Raw genomic sequence first — 17,502 nt, 5'->3', positions numbered from 1 at the left:
TTTATAGCTAACATTTTTGAGGAGTCTAGGTTAGTTGTCTTGTGGTATGTTCTACGACCTAATTTTGTCTTGCTTTTGATGGGTTTCAGATTAAACATTTTCGGTAGGAATACCACACAGGTATATGTACTTCCCGTTACCACAGGAGGCACAGTACTGTCAGTCTGTGGTGGTGTTGGTATTGGAGTTCGGTGATGACACAAATCACTGGTGTTAAGGGGTATCTGTCATCCCTGGGAAGTCTCTTTTCCTTTTCTAATAGTGAATAATAGTTCACACTGTGAGACTATGTGGCTGTCGTGTTCCCTAATAACCTTTTACCTGGCAGTTTTAATTTGCTCCTTGCTTTAAAACCAGAGTTAAAAGCAAGCATCTATTGATCAGTGTTATCTGTGAAACCCAAGAAGTTTGTGGGTGTGTTTGTGGGTGTGTTTCCAGGAATACAGTCCATGACCCCCTAAATATTTTTTAAAAATCTTTCCCTCATTGGGCCTCCCTATTGGCACAAGGGGTTAAGTCTCAGTACTATAAAGCTGTCCAAATTCGATCCCAGGCCAGAGAGTTGTGACCCAAGCAGCGCAGCAGACCTCTCCTGTCTCGCCCGCTGCTTCTCTCAGCTGTGTATTTCAGTAGATCTGCCTGTTCTGCTCCCCACTCTGTCTCTGGTGAATCTTCTCACACCCTGCACCTCTGGCCTGTACCCCAATTCTTGTATGCATAAATAAATAAAAATCTTTTTTAAAAAAATCTTTCCCTCATTGTTGAGGGGCATTCTACAGAAAAATCTGTTTTAACATAGTTTACTAGAACCTGAGAATCAGCCCTGTTCATTTAATTTTCCTAATTATCTAGCTCAGCTTGGTACTTAATTTTTGTTTTTGTTTGTTTGAGAATGATTTGTTCTGGCCTTTTCCCTTATCCGGAGCCAAGCATTTGGTATTTTGTGTTTGGTATAAACTGTACTAGAAAATAGAGCAAAGGGACTTAACCCTGGGGGCTTGGTGTCCTCTTTGAAGGTTTTTGGGCTTAGTAAATTTTGATTTGTGTTTTTGGTGACATTAAAATAAATTTATGTCTGTTAGGAATGAGTTAAAACATTGCAATATATATTTTAATTACCAAATTATCTGTTGTGTCAATATTTTTCACAAGTGTAAAATAACTTTTACTATGTTGACAAGAGAGTTTGGCAGTTTACTTTAGGAAGACATATGTCATTATTAGGTTAATGTTGAATAGCTGTGGAAGTGATTATTCTTGATTTTACCTGCTCAACCAGGAGAGCAGTATGAAATTAGTCCTGGCAGCAGACAGCAAAGTATGTTTTGTTTCATCTGTTGATTAGCCTATTGGTAACATCGGTTTGCCTTGCATAAAACACTATTGGCTAGGAGACTAAAATAGCAATAAGAACTAATATTTGAGTAATACGCTTTCAAAATAGGCATATGCCATTTTATCCAGGAAATTTTTATTATAATTACACAGGTAGGGAAAAAAAAAGGCTTAGACAAGTTCAAGTAGTCAACATCAAACAGCCTATAAGGAGTTCCAAATTTCTTGTTTTAACAATTCTAAAAGTTAGCAACATTCTAGGGAATCTAAATATGAACCAAAGCACAGCCCTTGCTCTCAGTTAAGGGAAATGAAAGCAAAAATAAACAGATGGGACAACATTAAACACAAAAGCTTCTGCACAGTGAATGAAACTCATAAAAATGAAGAAAAGCAAATACCCTGCTGAATGGGAGATTTGCACATCATATATCTGACAAAGGGCTAATATAGGAGAGTTACAAAGAATTCATGCAACTGAACAAAAAGAAAACAAATACCCTAAGGAAGACGTGCAGATGGCTAATAAGCACATCGAAACTGCTCATCATCATTTAAGTTAAGGGAAATGCAAATCACAGCCACAATGAGATACCATCTCACACCCATGAGAATGGCCCACATAAAAAAGTTCAGAAAGAACAGGTGTTGGCAAGGTGTGGAGAAAAAGGAACCCTCCTTACTACTGATAGGAATGTAGACTGGTCTGGTCCTTAAGGAAAATAGTATGGTTTCTCACTATTAAAAAAAGATCTATCATATGATCCAGCAGTTCTACTCCTGGTATCTCCCTGAATCATGCAGAAGCTCTTATTTGAACAGATATATGCCCCCCTTTGTTCATTGCAGCACTATTTACAATAGTCAAGTTATGGAAACAGCCTATGGCCCAGTGACAGATGAGTGGATTAAGATGTGGTATATATGTATGCAATGGAATACTACTCAGCTATTTATTAAAAAAAGATGAATCTTGCAAATTCTTGATAATGTGACTTTAGCTGGAGGAGATTATGCTAAGCAAAGTTGAAGGAGAAAGACAAATATCAGGTGATTTCACTTATGTGGAATATGGAGAAACAAAGGAACAAGGCCAAAACTAAATCAAAATAAACCAAATCCTGATTGCAGACTTGATGCTAAGGAAAGGAGGTGGGTTTGGGAACAAAGAGATGGGGAGCTCAGTGCACTATAGAGGAAGATTATGAGTGTTTAGGTGGTGTGGTAACATACATCTGAAGACTTGTGCACCTATTCCCCTAAATCATATACAGTGTTGTAAACCAGTGTTATCTCAATTTAAAAAAAAGTTAAATAATAAATCAGGTGTGTCTTATCTATATTTCAGATAACAAATCAAGGAAAAAACTAAGGAACTACAGACAAGGTCAAACAATCAATGTTTTAGGAAGAAGAAAAAAAAATGGCCAAGGATGTAGAGATAGGAAAGCATAGGGCTTGTTGTGGGAGAGGAATTAGTCTGGTTTCGCTAGTGCTGCATGAAAGAAAGTAGTGGAAAATAGGTTAAAATCAGGGATTGAAGTGCCTTGTATGCCATGCCAGGGAAAAGCCTGTTTCCCTAGATATTTTGAGCAGGAAATGAAAAATGTGGCCCTATATGCACCTCCCTTGTGATTCAAGGGGTTAAGCACAGCACTGTGAAGCTATCCGCAGCCTCTTCGGCATGAGTTCTATCCCCAGCCAGGGAGCAACCCACATGGCACAGTAGACCTCTCCTGACTCACCCTCTGCTCCCCTTAGCAGTGTATTTCAGTCAGTCTGCCTGTTCTGCTCCCCACTCTGTCTCTGCTGAATCCTCTCACCCCCCACATCTCTGGCCTGTACCCCAGTTCTTGTAGGCATAAATAAACCTTTAAAAAAAAGAAAAAGAAAAATGTGACTCTGTAGAAGTCCCAATAATGATGAAATGCTTACATTTTTAAGTTATTTCTGTGTTAGTCTCCTAGCATATATTATCTCATTAATAGTATGAGACCTCACAGTCACCCTATGAAGAATGTACTATGTCCATTTTGTAGATGTGAAACTGAGGCCAGTGAGATTAAGTTTGCAAATGTCAGACAGTTGCTGCTGGAGCTGGGATTCAGACTGTGGTCTATCAGCTTCCATTTCTATTCTTTCCATTCCATTTCTAGAATATTTCATATTCTATTTACTACTCTGAATTCTTGTCATTTCTCCTATCACATCACCTCTTAACTTCTTAATTCTCTGTCATGAATGTGGCTTCTATAGAAAAGAACATTTTTCAAAGTTCTGAGAAGACTATTTCATACTGGGTAGTCATATTAAGGAATATAATTACTACTAAAACTGACTTGTATTGATCTTTAATTTGAGACCAGAGCTGGATAAGAAATTGAAAAGTTGGATGATGTTTTGTTTACATACCTCATGACATCAATATATGCTCATAGTAAATGTTTTGTTGACAGTATCTAATCTTATTGGTCCTAAGTAAATCTTTGGCTGGGCAAAGCTCAGTTCCTAGTCTTTTAAGGATGTGTTACAAAGTGACAATTTTCTTAGCTAAGATATGTTTCTTCTCACAGGTTTCTATAAAAGAAAATGACTACTGATGAAGGTACCAAGAACAATGGAGAAAGCCCAGCAGCAGCTGTTGCTGAACAGGGAGAGGATATTACCGCTAAAAAAGATAGAGGTGTATTAAAGGTAAGATCACATGGATGAATGACATGCAGCAAAATTTGCTATCTTTATATTTATTATATATATTTATTATAATTATAATTTAATTTTTTATTTTTTGCTGGAGGTAAAGGTAAATATTGTTTACTGAGGCTTACTAAAAGTGGCAAACATACAGCAGGAGACCTAGCTATATAAATTAACTTGCAGATGTATCTTAGTAAATACCGGTCTTGAGTTCAGAGGTCATTGTTTGACATCAGAAGGCTCTGTTTCCCTATTCTCAAAGTATACAAATGGGTTCTCATTTTAATATAATAGTTTAGTATATCACAATAAGCTAATGACATGTCAGACAGCTTTTTTCCAGAAGACCTTTTTTATTTTTATTTTTTTAAGATTTATTTTTTATATATTTATGCATAGAAAAACTGGGGTGTAAGCCAGAGGTGGTGGTGGGGAGAGGATTCACCAGAGACAGAGTGGGGAGCAGAACGGGCAGATCCACTGAAATGCATTGCTGAGGGGAGCAGTAGGAGAGACAGGAGAGTTGTTCACTGAGCCATGTGAGTTAGCTCCCTGGCCAGAGATGGAACCCACACTGCAGTGGCTGCAGACAGCACCACAGTACCGAGACCTAACCCCCTGCACCAGCAGGGAGGCCCCTTTTTATTCATTTTTACATGATTTTTCTCACAGTGGTCTTATAAAACAGAGTACCTCTTAATTCTTCCATTGTATTTGTGAATAAATTGAAACTCAGAGATTAAATGGCTGTAGTTACTTCTTTTACACAATTGTTATACATACATAGATGTTTTATATAGTTGAATTAATTTTTTTTTTGCTTAAAAGATTATTTTACACATTCTAAATATTACCACTGAGTTCTGATATCTCTAGTGTCAACATTATGAAATGAGAATTTTTCAGTTTCTTTTATTCTGATGTTGCTTTTATGAAAGCTTTTTTCTGTACTTGAATCTCTTTGCAATATACACATTTTACTGTTAGTCTGCTGTGTGCCCAAATTTTAGAGACTTGAAACTAGTTTAAGAACTTATTTTACCTCCTGATAATCTTCTATCAGAAGACTTCTCAACATTGTGGCTAAATGAAACTACTTGCCCCAAATTTCAGAATGCTTCTAAAGACTGAAAATTCTGCAGGTTGTCCTCAGTGTTTCTCTACCTCTATTTAAATTGTTCACTTTCATCTTTTCATATAACCACACTCAAAACACAGTCCCAAATTTGCCTCAGATCCTATATTGTAGTTAGTAAAGCTAATAAGGTTTTTAGGCTTATAAAAAATATTTTGAGATAGTAAGCCCTTTAAATCATATCACATATCACTATCTAGAAGCTCCAGTTTCACCATGGGTCTTTTGGTTAAGATTAAATAGGTCTACTAATTGTCCTCAGGCAATTTAGTTTACCTCCGTAATGAAGTTAACTCATTTGTAAAATTGAAATGTTACTGCCTACCTCATAGAGTTCTCAGCATTACATAAAGCATTTAGCACAGTAGATGACCTATAATAATCTCTATAACTATTATATGTTTAGGAGAGGAAAAAAATAAGGACCAAGGCATGCCTGGAAAGTCATTAACTAGCACAAGATGATAAAATTACATACTTTTTTAAAATGACCTGAGACTAGATTTTGTCCCTGAGGCAACTCCAGATTTAGGCACAAAGTCATCTTGCTGGGGAAACCTGAGTGATAGCAGAGTATCTCTTGCAGATGTGAACAGCTGTCTGATTCCCTGTTCACTACTTATCTACATACCTGACTCCTTTTTTATGGTCCTGGAAATGTGTATCCCTCCATATGAGACTATAGGCAGTTCATGAACATGAACAATTTAGAATATTGTGTGGTTTCTTTTAATTTTTTGAATTTTTTTCCTTTTTGAACTCTTAGAGTGGTAATTTTTTTTTATGAAGTAACTTTTTATTTTTAATTATATATGAACATGCCTTGGAGATACTGTAGATTCTTCTCAAGACTACCACAATTAAGCAAGTCATACAAGTTATCTAACTTTCCAATTTATAAAGATCTTTGCATCATAGTGTATTCTATTAATAAAGTACACAGTAATATCATGTCTAAAATACAACACACATACACCTTAATTAAGTGAGTCACAGAGACGCAAAGTGAGCACGTGCTGTTGGGAAAATGGTGCCAACAGATTTGGTCATTGCAAGCCTTCAATTTATTAAGAGTGTAGTATCTGTAAATTATACTAAAGCAAAACACAGTAAAATGAAATATGCCTATAATCATTTGTTCCCAGATTCTCTGAAATGTAACTGACATAGAACATTATAAAACATTATAAAAGTTTAAGTTGTGTACAGCATGATGATTTGATCCCCAGTGTTTCGAAATGATTATCATAATAAGGCTATTAATATCTATTTCCTCACATAATTACCATGCAAATGGCATAAACATTTAAGAACTCTCTTAGCAGTTTTCAAGTATATACTACAATGTTGACTCTAGTGACCATACTATACATTACATCCCCAGAATTTACTCATCTTCTTAATGGAAGTTTGTACAGTTTGACTGACAACTTCTCCCCTCCCCACTTCCCAGCTCTGGCCATTCTTCTCTCTGTGAATTCACCTTTTTAATTTAATTATTATTTTTATTTATTTATTTATTTATTTTTGGATTGTATAAATTTTATTATTTTTTTAAATATTTATTTATGCATACAAGAGCTGGGGCACAGGCCAGAGATGCTAGGGGTGAGAGGATTCACCAGAGACAGAGCGGGAACAGAACAGGCAGACTGACCAAAGCGCACTGCTGAGGGATGCTGTGGGCAAGTCAGGACAGGTCTGCTGCACCATATGGGTTGCTCCCTGGCCGGCCGGGGATCGAACTCAGGCTGCAGAGGCTGTGGACCACTTCATAGTGCGGTGTTCAACTTCCCGCACCACCAGGGCGGGCCCTATTTTTATATTACTTCACAGCACTGTATAGGTTCCAGCAGTATACCCCATCACATCCACCACCAAATATTCAGTTACTATCTATTGCCAAGCAATTGGACCCATCTACCTATTCCCTCCCTTCTCTCTCCTTCCTTTCTGGTGACTACCATTCTATGGTCAGAGTTTAGGATTTGTGGGATTCTTCTGTTGTTGTTCATTTGCTTTTCTGTTCTTTATAGTCCACAAATAAGTGAAATCATGTGGTATTTGTCTTTTTCCTTCGGACTTACTTTGATTCATTTAATTCCCTCAAGGGCCATCCATGGTGTTAAAAATGGCAGATCATTTTTATGACTGAGTAGTATTTTTAAAAAATATTTATTTATTGTATATAAGAACTGGGGTGTAGATCAGAGGTGCAGGGATTGGGAGGATTCACCAGAGACAACTTGGAGAGCAGAGCAGGCGGATTAACCAAAATATACTGCTAAGGGGAGCAGTTGGCAATTCAGGAGAGGTCTGCTGCGCCATATGTATGTTAGCTCCTTGGACAAGGACTAAACTCAGGCCACAGCACTGATAGGGCTGAGACTTAACCCCTCGGCTACCAGGGAGGCCCCTGACAGAGTAGTATTTCATTGTGTACTTGTACCACTTATTTATTCATTCATCTGTCATTAGGTCTTTGGGTTGTTTCCATAGCTTGACTATTATGAATAGAGCTGCAGTGAACATAGGGTGCATATTGCTTTTGAATTAGTGTTTTCATATTCTTCTGGTAAATACTCAGATGTGGGATTATTAGATCATGTGGTAATTCTGTTTTTAATTTTTTGAGGAGCTTCCATACTGTTTTCTTTTTTTTTTTAAGTTTTATTTATTTATGCATATAAGAGCTGGGGTACAGGCCAGAGATGCGGGGGGGCAGGGGGAGGCAGTAGGGTGAGGTGAGAGGATTCACCAGAAACAGAGTGGGGAACAGAACAGGCAGACTGACTGAAATACACTGCTGAAGGGAGCACTGGGCCAGATAGGAGAGGTCTGCTGCACCATGTGGGTAGCTCCCTGGCCGGCTGGGGATTGAACTTGTGCTGCAGAGGCTGCGGATTGCTCCATAGTGTGATGCTTAACCCCTTGCGCCATCAGGGAGGCCCATTCCATACTGTTTTCTATAGTGGCTGCACCAGTTTACATTCCTACCAGTGCTGGGAAGATTCCTTTTTCCACATACTCACTAACACTTTTCTCTCTGCTGTGAGGTAAAATCTCATTGTGGTTTTGATTTACATTTCACTAATGTTGAGTGATATAGAACATTTTTTCATGTGTATGTTAGTCATCTGTATGTCCTCTTGGTAAAATGCCTATTTTGCCTATTTTTTAAGTGAATAATAGATTTTTTTGTTGTTTAGTTGTACAAGTCGCTCATATATTTTGGATTGTCTGATATATGGTTTGCAAATATCTTCTTTGCCTTTTCACCGTGCAGAAGCTTTTTAGTTTGATGTAATTCCATTTATTTGTATTTTTTGTTTCTCTTACTATTGGAGATAAATCCACAAAGAGATCACTAAGACTGATGTCAAAGAATTTATTACTTATGTATTTAGTGGTTTCATGTCTTACATTCATTGTTTAATCCATTTTGAACTGATTTTAGTCTATGGAGTGTGATAGTGGTCTAGTTTCATTCTTTTATATATGACTGTCCTGTTTTCCCAGCACCACTTGTTAAAGAGATCATTCCTTTCTCCATTGTATGTTCTTGGCTCCTTTGTCATAAATTGGTTTCCCATATAGGTATCGTTTTATGTCTGGGCTTTCAATTCTATTTCATTGATCTGTGTACCCGTTTTTATTCCAATGCCATACTGTTTTTATTACTGTACCTTTGTAGTATAGTTTGAAGCTAGGGAGCATGATACCTGCATTTTTGTTCTCTTCTCAGAATTGTTTTGGCTATTCTTTTGTGGTCATACAAATTTTAGGGTTGTTTGTTCTATTTCTGTGAAAAATGCCACAGATTGATAGGAAAGGCATTGAATCTATCAATTGACTTGGGTAGTCTGGACATTCTAACAAATCAGTTCTTCTAATTCAAGAGCATTGGATATTTTTCCATATTTGTGTCTTCTTCAGTTATTTTCATAAATGTCTTCAGAGTTTTCAGTGTACAGGTCCTTTACTTCCTTGGTTAAATTTATTCCTAGGTATTTTATTCTTTTTGCTGCAATCATACATGATACTGTTTTCCATGATACTGTTTTCCCATTTCTCTTTCTGCTAGTTCATTGTTTGCATATAGAAATATCAGATTTTTGTATACTGAGTGTAACCTGTAACTTTACTTACATATTTCTAAGAGCTTTTCTTTGGTGGATTCTTTAGGGCTTTCTATATATAAAATGGCATCTGTATATAGTGACAGTAACATTTGTTCCTTTCTAATCTGACTTTTTTCTTTTTCCTTGCTAATTGCTCTAGCCAGGACTTCTAATACTATGTTAACCCTTTGCACTCCGCTGTCCCCTCTCAGGGGACATTGGAATTCTAGCATATCACTCGGATGTCCCCTCTCAGGGGACATTGCAATTTATTAGTGATTACAGGGAATTGAGGTTATTTCAACGCAACTTTTTGAGACATGCATGTTTCCCTGAAGTTTTATCTTGAAATGGCACTAGAAATTAAATCAAAATATCGTAAAATGGTTCGGAGTGCAAAGGGTTAAATAATAGCAGTAAGAGTGGGCATCCTTGTCTTTTTCCTCATCATAGAGGAAAAGTCTTCATTTTTTTCCCCCATTGCATAGGATGTTTTATTATCTCTAGGTGTGTTCCTTCCATGCCCATTACATTAAGAGTTTTTAACCATAAGTAGAGGTGGTGAATTTAGCTATATTTAATGATGTCTTAGTCAACAACAGTGGTTCCAATAGACTATACCATATAGCCTATGTATGTAGTCATCTATACCATCTTGGTTTATATAATTACACTCTGTGACATTTGCGCAATGACAAAATTGGCTATCAGTTCACTTCACAGAACATATCTCTGTCATAACTTTATCAGTGGTATCATACAGTATTTGTCTTCTCTGTCTGGCCTGTTTTACTTAGCACAGTGCCCTTAGCAACATAACATCCATGTCACAAATGGCATGGTTTCCTTCTGTCTTGATCCTTTGTGTGTGTGTATCTCTATATATAACATAAATATTATGTATCACATCATATTGTGTGTGTGTGTGTGTGTGTATATATATACACATTTCAGTATGTAAACACACACTACTATATCACATCTTAGCTTATATCATGAACTTGACTGTTGTGAATAATGCTGCAATGAACATGGGAGTGTAGATATCTCTTCTACATAATGATAATGATAATAAACCTTTTGATTTCATTTCCTCTGAATATATACCAGGAGTGGGATTGCTGGCAATTTTTGTGTCTAATTTTTGAAGACTGTCATAGTGTTTTATATGCTGGCTGTTCCAATTTCCCACCAGCAGTGTATAATGTTCCCTTTTCTCCATATCCTTATCCATGCTTGTTATTATTCTTGTCTTTTTCATAATAGTCCTCTATATATGTCTTCTATCGAAAAATATCTCTTTACTTCCTCTACCCATTTTTAAACATATATTTTTTAAATTGAATTACATGAATTTCTTGTATATTTTGGATATTAACCCCTTATCTGATATATAGGTTGCAAGTATTTTTTCCTTTCTTTATGCTGTTTTTTTTTTCTTCATTTTGTTGTTTATTTTGCAGTGCAGAAGCTTTTTTATTTCATTTCTTACTCTTGTTTTTGTTATTGTTATGTATGCTTTTGCTGTTGTATCCAAAATACTGTTGCCAAGACCAGTGCCAAGGAGCTTTTTCTCCTGTTTTCTTGTAGGAGTTTTATAGTTTCAGGTTTTACATTTAAGTATTTAAAACTTTTGGAGTACATTTTGCTGGTGATTACCCAGTTTTCCCAGCACCATTATTGAAGAGACTCTCCTTTCCCCATTGAGTACGTTTGGCTTGCTTATAATGTTACTTGACTGCATATGTTATTGGGCTTTCAGTTCTGTTCCATTGACCTTGTGTGTCTGTTTATACAGTAGTACCATACAAATTTTAGGATTGCATTTTCTATTTACATGAAAAATGGCTCTGGAATTTTGATATGAAATGCATTCAATCTACGGATGGCTTTAGGTAGTTGAAACAATACTATCCTTCTGACCTATGAACACAGGATATCGTCCCACTTATTCATGTCTCCTTCAGTTTCTTTCATCAAAACCTTAAAGTTTCCAGCGTGTGTATCTTTCACCTCCTTGGCTGAATTTATTCCTAAGTATTTAATTGTTTTTGATGCTATTGTGAATGTGATTTTTTAAAATTCTTTCAGATATGTCCTTGTTAGTATATAGAAACACAACTGATATCTGTACGTTGATTTTGTATCCTGCAACTTTACTGAAGTCATTTATTTATTTTAACAGTTTTGGGCTGGAGTTGCGGTAATGAGCCTTTTAAAGAATGTCTGGACTTTTGAACTAAGAAAGTTGTAGAATATCAGTTCACAGTGGTGATGTGAGGGTGGGGCAGGGAACACATTTCAAAGAATTTAGGAGCAAATAATTGAATTCTTTAGACAAAAATTCAGACCTTTCCCCCAAAGAGATCTTCACTGGTAATTAGCTACCATCTCTGCTATCTAGTAAAAATCATTTCTTTGGCATAAATGATTGACAGAATGAATTATGCCATTGCATGCCTGGCTTTGATTTTCTTTTCCCAGAACTGACCAACAACGTTAGTGGCTTGCTCTGCCAAGAACAAAATAAATATATTGGATTTTACAATAACTAAATACTTTTCAGCTTGGAGCTTTTTTGGCATTTCCTTTACTAGAAAATAAGTTATTCAATATATCAAACTGTGCAGTAATACTGCTTTTTTTTTTACACAGTGAATATTCTCAAATAATAGGAAATGTAACCTGTTACCAAGTAATTGGGTTTTTTGAAATTAAACCAGTCTAGTGGCATCTGGTCAAAAGCTAATGTTTTTATCAAAGGAAGTAAGTAAATAAGATCTCACCTTTGAAACTTTGTTCTAAACTTCTTATTGAATATTTTGGAAAGTCCACTAATCTTTCTGGTCTTAGTTTGTGAAGTTGCTCTGTTACTTAGAGATTTTAATGCCAAAGCATGGGACATTAAATCAATGAAGCAGGATCTATTGGTTAATTATTTTGAGGGTAGTCAACAATAAAACATTAGAGATTTAGATTAGTAAAGAATAGTTTTCTAACCGGATTATTGAGAGAACAGCAGGGGATCCTTTAAAAAGGACAGATCATTATTTACAACTCTGCCTGAATGACATGGAATGGATTATGTGAACTTTGTTTTCTAAATAGAAGTAAAATGTTTCACCTTCTTTTTCCTAATATTTGTCTTTCCTAGATTGTCAAAAGAGTGGGGAATAGTGATGAATCACCAATGATTGGAGATAAGGTTTATGTCCATTACAAAGGAAAATTGTCAAATGGAAAGAAGTTTGATTCCAGTCATGATAGAAACGAGCCGTTTGTCTTTAGTCTTGGCAAAGGTAAGAGGATATTTTTGACTTGTGTTTTGCTTAGGATTATTGTTATTTGTATTACAAGGCCTATCCTTGCCTAAAGGAAAGATATTTTAGAGCAGTTCTCAAAATACGGTTCACGGATCCCTAGGGGTTCCTTGAGAGCCTTTGGGACCCGTAATTTCAAATTTACTTTCATAGTAATACAGAGGTGTTAACTTTTTACTATGTTGACATTTGCATGATGGTACAAAAACTTCAGTGGTAAAAACTCTGGTGGCTGGGCCTCCCCTGGTGGCACAGGCTGTTGAGTGCCGTGCTGTAAAACTGTCCACAGCCTCTGCAGCGCCGGTTCTATCACGGCTGGCTGGCGAGAGTCCTACATGTTTCACTTAAGAATGCTCTTGATAAAAGTGTAAAAAGTATTACTTTTATTAAATCCTAATCCTTGAGTTTCACATTGATTTGGCATTTTGTGACAGAAAGGGAAGCTCACATTAAGCACTTCTGCATACCCAAGTACAATGTTATCTGAAGGAAAAGGACTTGTACATTTATTTTATTTTTTTTTTAATTAATTTATTTATTTATACAAGTACAGTCAGAAGCACGTGAGGGTGAGAGAATTCACCAGAGCCAGAGCAGGGAGCAGAACAGGCAGAAGGACCGAAGTACACTGCTGGGGGAGCAGCAGGCGCTGCAGGAGAGGTCTACAAGTCATGTGGGACCCTCGCCCAGCAGCCAGGCATCGAACCGGTGCTGCAGAGGCTGCGGGCAGCTTCGCAGCCCAGCGTGTAACCGCTGCGCCACCGGGGAGGCCCTGTACACTTGTTTTAGTTGAGAGCTGAACTAACCACAATTTTTTTCTCATGAAACACCATTTTTACTTGAAAGGGCAGACTGTGATTTTTCAGTATTTGGCAGATATTTTCCTGAAAATGAAGTGAGCCTGTCACTTCAAGGAAAACAGCTGACAATATTTGCTGCCATTGAATTTTCTAAGTGAAAATCACAGTTTTGGAAATTTTGTGTCTGCTATTGTGAGCTTGACAGCTTTCTCAAACTTAAAATTGACTTCTGATGAGATCAATTAGTATTAATGAATGTGATTTTTAAAATACTATACAATGAAGTGTGTTAACACTTAGAAGATATGTATAACTCAATGAATCAATATTTTCCAAATGACCAATGCAAGATGTTACAGAATCAATCATTATAAAATATTCATTCAATGTGCAAGACTAGTCTGTTGGATTTTAATGTAGTACAATATGAAAAGTTCATTGATATGCTGACAGATTCCACATTGCAACTAACCTTTATGAAACTACCACTTATCCAGTTTTGATGCAGAATCATTTAATCATTTTCACATTAATCTGAACTGGTTATTAAAGTACTTCTACCTTTTCCAACTATTTATCTCTGTAGATTTGGATTTTTCCCCCACATACTTCAGCCAAAATTGCAACAAATGATAAAAAGTAGATATGTGACTCTAGTCCTTCTATTAAATCAGACACCATTTTATATCTGTGATATTATAAAACAATTCCATTCCTCTAATTTTGTCTGTTTTGGAAAATATAGTTTTTTCTTAAAAACAAATTTTTCTGTTAACAAATAATGAGGTTATTATTTTAAATGAATTAGTAGGCCTCCCCGGTGGCGCAGCTGTTGAGAGCTGGGTTGCGAAGCTGCCCGCAGCCTCTGCAGCGCTGGTTGCATTCCCAACTGCTCCCCGGCCACCGGAGGAGGGTCCCACATGGCGCGCAGACCTCTCCTGCCACCCGCTGCTCCCCTTAGCAGTGTGCTTCGGTCCTTCTGTCTGCTCTGCTCCCCGCTCTGGCTCTGGTGAATTCTCTCACCCTCCCGCGCTTCTGACTGTACACAGTGCATGTATAAATAAATAAATAAATAAATAAACCTTTTTTAAAAATATAAATAAATAAATAAATAAAATTAAAAAAAAATAAATGAATTAGTAAATAACTTAATATGATAAACGTCAACAGATATATCATACAAACAGAAGCTCCTTGGGGCTTGAACTTTTAAGATGTAAAAGGGTTCTGAGGAAAGAAGGTGGAAAGCCACTATTTCAAGTCATAAATGTGATTTTTATTGACTACTTTTCAAATGCTTTCAAATGTCCTCAGTTAATGTCTAATTTTTTAAAATCTTATAAAAATAATAGCCTCATATATCAAATTGAATTTTGTGGACTGTGTAGCTTGTTGGAAGTTAGTGACTAAATTACAGTGTCTTTTCTTTTTAATCTGCCACATATAAAGCGAACAGTTCTAGTGTGTTCTCAGATTAAATGTATGAGGAAAGGAATAATCCTCCATCTACCACTATGGCTCAGTGGTGACTGTAATTTGTTTTCTGATTCAACGCCTTTATTGAATTGTTAACTAAGCATGATTCTGGGAAAGGAAACAGCATCTGAGGAACTAAGGAGTTAAATTCTTTCTGCCTCTGCCACTCTACCTTCGCTAGTGCCCATAAGCAATGTTATGTCATTGTGACTCCTGCTTTCTGTCCAGCTGTACTCCCTCCAAGCTCTAGTGCTGGCTCTGCCGCTGCTCCCTTCTCTGCTAGGTCTGTAGTGTGTGAGATTAATGGCCCATGTGAGATTAGTCTTGGGTTTTAGTAAGAGAGTAATCAAACCAAACATATCCTTTTTCTGATGTAGCAGATAATGATGACAAATTAGAATTTTTTTCTTTTTTCTATTTCTTTCTTTCTTTCTTTCTTTTTTTTTTTGCTTTAGAGATGAGGACCTCCAGGGCCACTAGTTAGTGTGACTGTGGCATCATTATTTAATTTAGGTGACCTTAGAGTAAATGGCCTCATCAGACCTCTTTGTTCCCATTTTTTTATTTTTTATTTTATTATTTTTTAAAGATTTATTTATTTATTTTACACAAGAACCGGAGTACAGGCCAGATGTGCGGGAGGGTGAGAGGATTCACCAGAGACAGCGTGGGAACAGAACAGGCAGACTGACCGAAGTACACTGCTGAGGGGAGCAGCGGGCGAGACATAGAGGTCTGCTATGCCATGTGGGTTGTTCCCTGGCCCACCGGGGATTGAACTCATGCTGCTGAGGCTGCGAATTGCTTCATAGTGCTGTGCTTAACCCCTTGTGCCACCAGGGAGACCCCTCTTTATTCCCATTTTCCCTCCCAATTCTTGATATATCTTTTGAGTTTGTATCTTGAAAAAATTGATAGCTTTAAGATAACAGATTTTCTTTCAGCAATTATCTTTGCAAGCAGACTTGAGAACTGCTGAGAATTTATACTGCCACCTTTATCCAGATTTCTCAGTAAAACTCTTCATGGTGAATGAGTTTTGTCATGTTTCCTAGAATTTTGAATAGAAAGTCAACTTTTAGTTGACTTAATACCTATGACACACCTACCTAGAGACAGTGGTGGTCTCTAAGGAGTGCATCCAGCTGGGTGTTAGGAAGCCAGGGTCCTTGTTTGCACTGTTGCCTGTGGTTTGTTAATATAAGCAAGCTTCCTAACCTTCCCTGTTCTTATAAAAAGGAAGAGTCTGTCGAAAAATGTTAAGAATAGTCCTGTATCTGTGGTTCCATTCTTGTACCTTCTGTGGAGAGTACAGGCACAAAAACTAAAAGTCTAAAACCAACACAATGACAGATACTTTTAGACACCCCCTTAAGATGATAGAAAAACTAGGATAGAACAATGTTATTTCTGGTAAAACTTTTATAATATGTGTTCAGTTATTTATAAAACAAGAAACATTTGTTAGGCAGTTTATACTTTTTTATACTTGTGTTAAAGCAGTAACTGCTGTATTACAGATGCTTCATCAAAATGAAGACGTGGACTTCAGCATCAATATTGTACCTTTATCTCGTACCTCTCCCAAGGGAATAAATAGAAATATTTCAATGGAAAGTCACTAACTTGAGGTTCCTATTTTGACTTGTATATTTAAAATTCATAGGGGCCTCTCTGGTGACACAAGGGGTTAAGTCTCAGTACTATGAAACTATCCACTGCTACTGCAGCACAAGTTCAATCCCCGGTCAGGGAAGTGACCCACATGGCACAGCAGACCTCTCCTGTCTTGCCCGCTGCTCCCCTCAGCAGTGTATTTTAGTCAGTCTGCCTGTTCTGCTCGCCATTCTGTCTCTGGTGAATCCTTTCACCCTCCCCACCCCTAACACCTCTGGCCTGCAGCATCCCAGCTCATGTATATATAAATAAATCTTTAAATAATAATATAATAATAATAGTTTACTTATACTGTTACTATGTTGAGGATTAAATGAGAGACTGCATGGTCATTTATTATCACTCAGCCTAACACTTATAAGTGCTCATGTTTATTATTGTGATTGTTACAATATTAGGATTACCCAACTAGCTTTATAATGAAATAGCAAAAATTGTGCTAACTCCCTCTGTTTACTATACCTGCATATAAACTTTTTGAAACTGTTTAACCATCTTTTTTATTAGCCCCAGGAAGTATGGAAAGACAGAATCTGGCTCAAGTTTAGACAACTGATTACTGTTATAAAATATATCACAGAAATTAGAATGAAGTGATGATGGTTTCCCTTATTGGTTTCTTTAACTAAATATTTATTGTATCTTCTGAATTCCTAGAACTGTGTCCATTTCAAAAGAAGTTGAAATAAGAATGACTTAGGATTTTCAAATATGCTTCCATAATAGGAGTTCTTTTCCTCTCCCTCCCTCCAGCAAATATATTATCACTAAAATTGGGAAGGGATAGATTTAGGGATGGAAGAGTTATTTCTACCCCTGTTCTTATCAGTAAATCCAAGAGTACTAAAGCACCATCTCTTTCTCTCGGACCCCTTTAACAATCTGATAATTTCTTTTTTTTTTTTTCCAAAGATTTATTTATTTTTATACAAGAATTCAGG

At 36.7% G+C, this 17,502-nt stretch overlaps 1 protein-coding gene across 2 annotated transcripts in view; it reads left to right on the top strand.

The window, feature by feature from the left end:
- The window catches only part of FKBP5 (FKBP prolyl isomerase 5), a 123,325-nt gene that overhangs the window by 47,561 nt on the left and 58,262 nt on the right, over window positions 1-17,502 (top strand). For both annotated transcript variants that reach the window (XM_037519578.2, XM_054698746.1), the window contains exons 2-3: window positions 3,909-4,029; window positions 12,443-12,587. In XM_037519578.2, the coding sequence (XP_037375475.1) occupies window positions 3,925-4,029; window positions 12,443-12,587 (250 nt within the window). In that variant the 5' untranslated portion in view covers window positions 3,909-3,924. The remainder of the gene's footprint in view (window positions 1-3,908; window positions 4,030-12,442; window positions 12,588-17,502) is intronic.

This window comes from Talpa occidentalis, unplaced genomic scaffold (genome assembly GCF_014898055.3).
Source record: "Talpa occidentalis isolate TD23 unplaced genomic scaffold, MPIMG_talOcc4v2.1 talOcc4.2, whole genome shotgun sequence".
In the NCBI taxonomy this organism is placed as follows: Eukaryota; Metazoa; Chordata; class Mammalia; order Eulipotyphla; family Talpidae; genus Talpa; species Talpa occidentalis.
The sequence above is the reverse complement of the archived record's forward strand: the minus strand, read 5'-3'. Positions and strand labels throughout refer to the sequence as shown.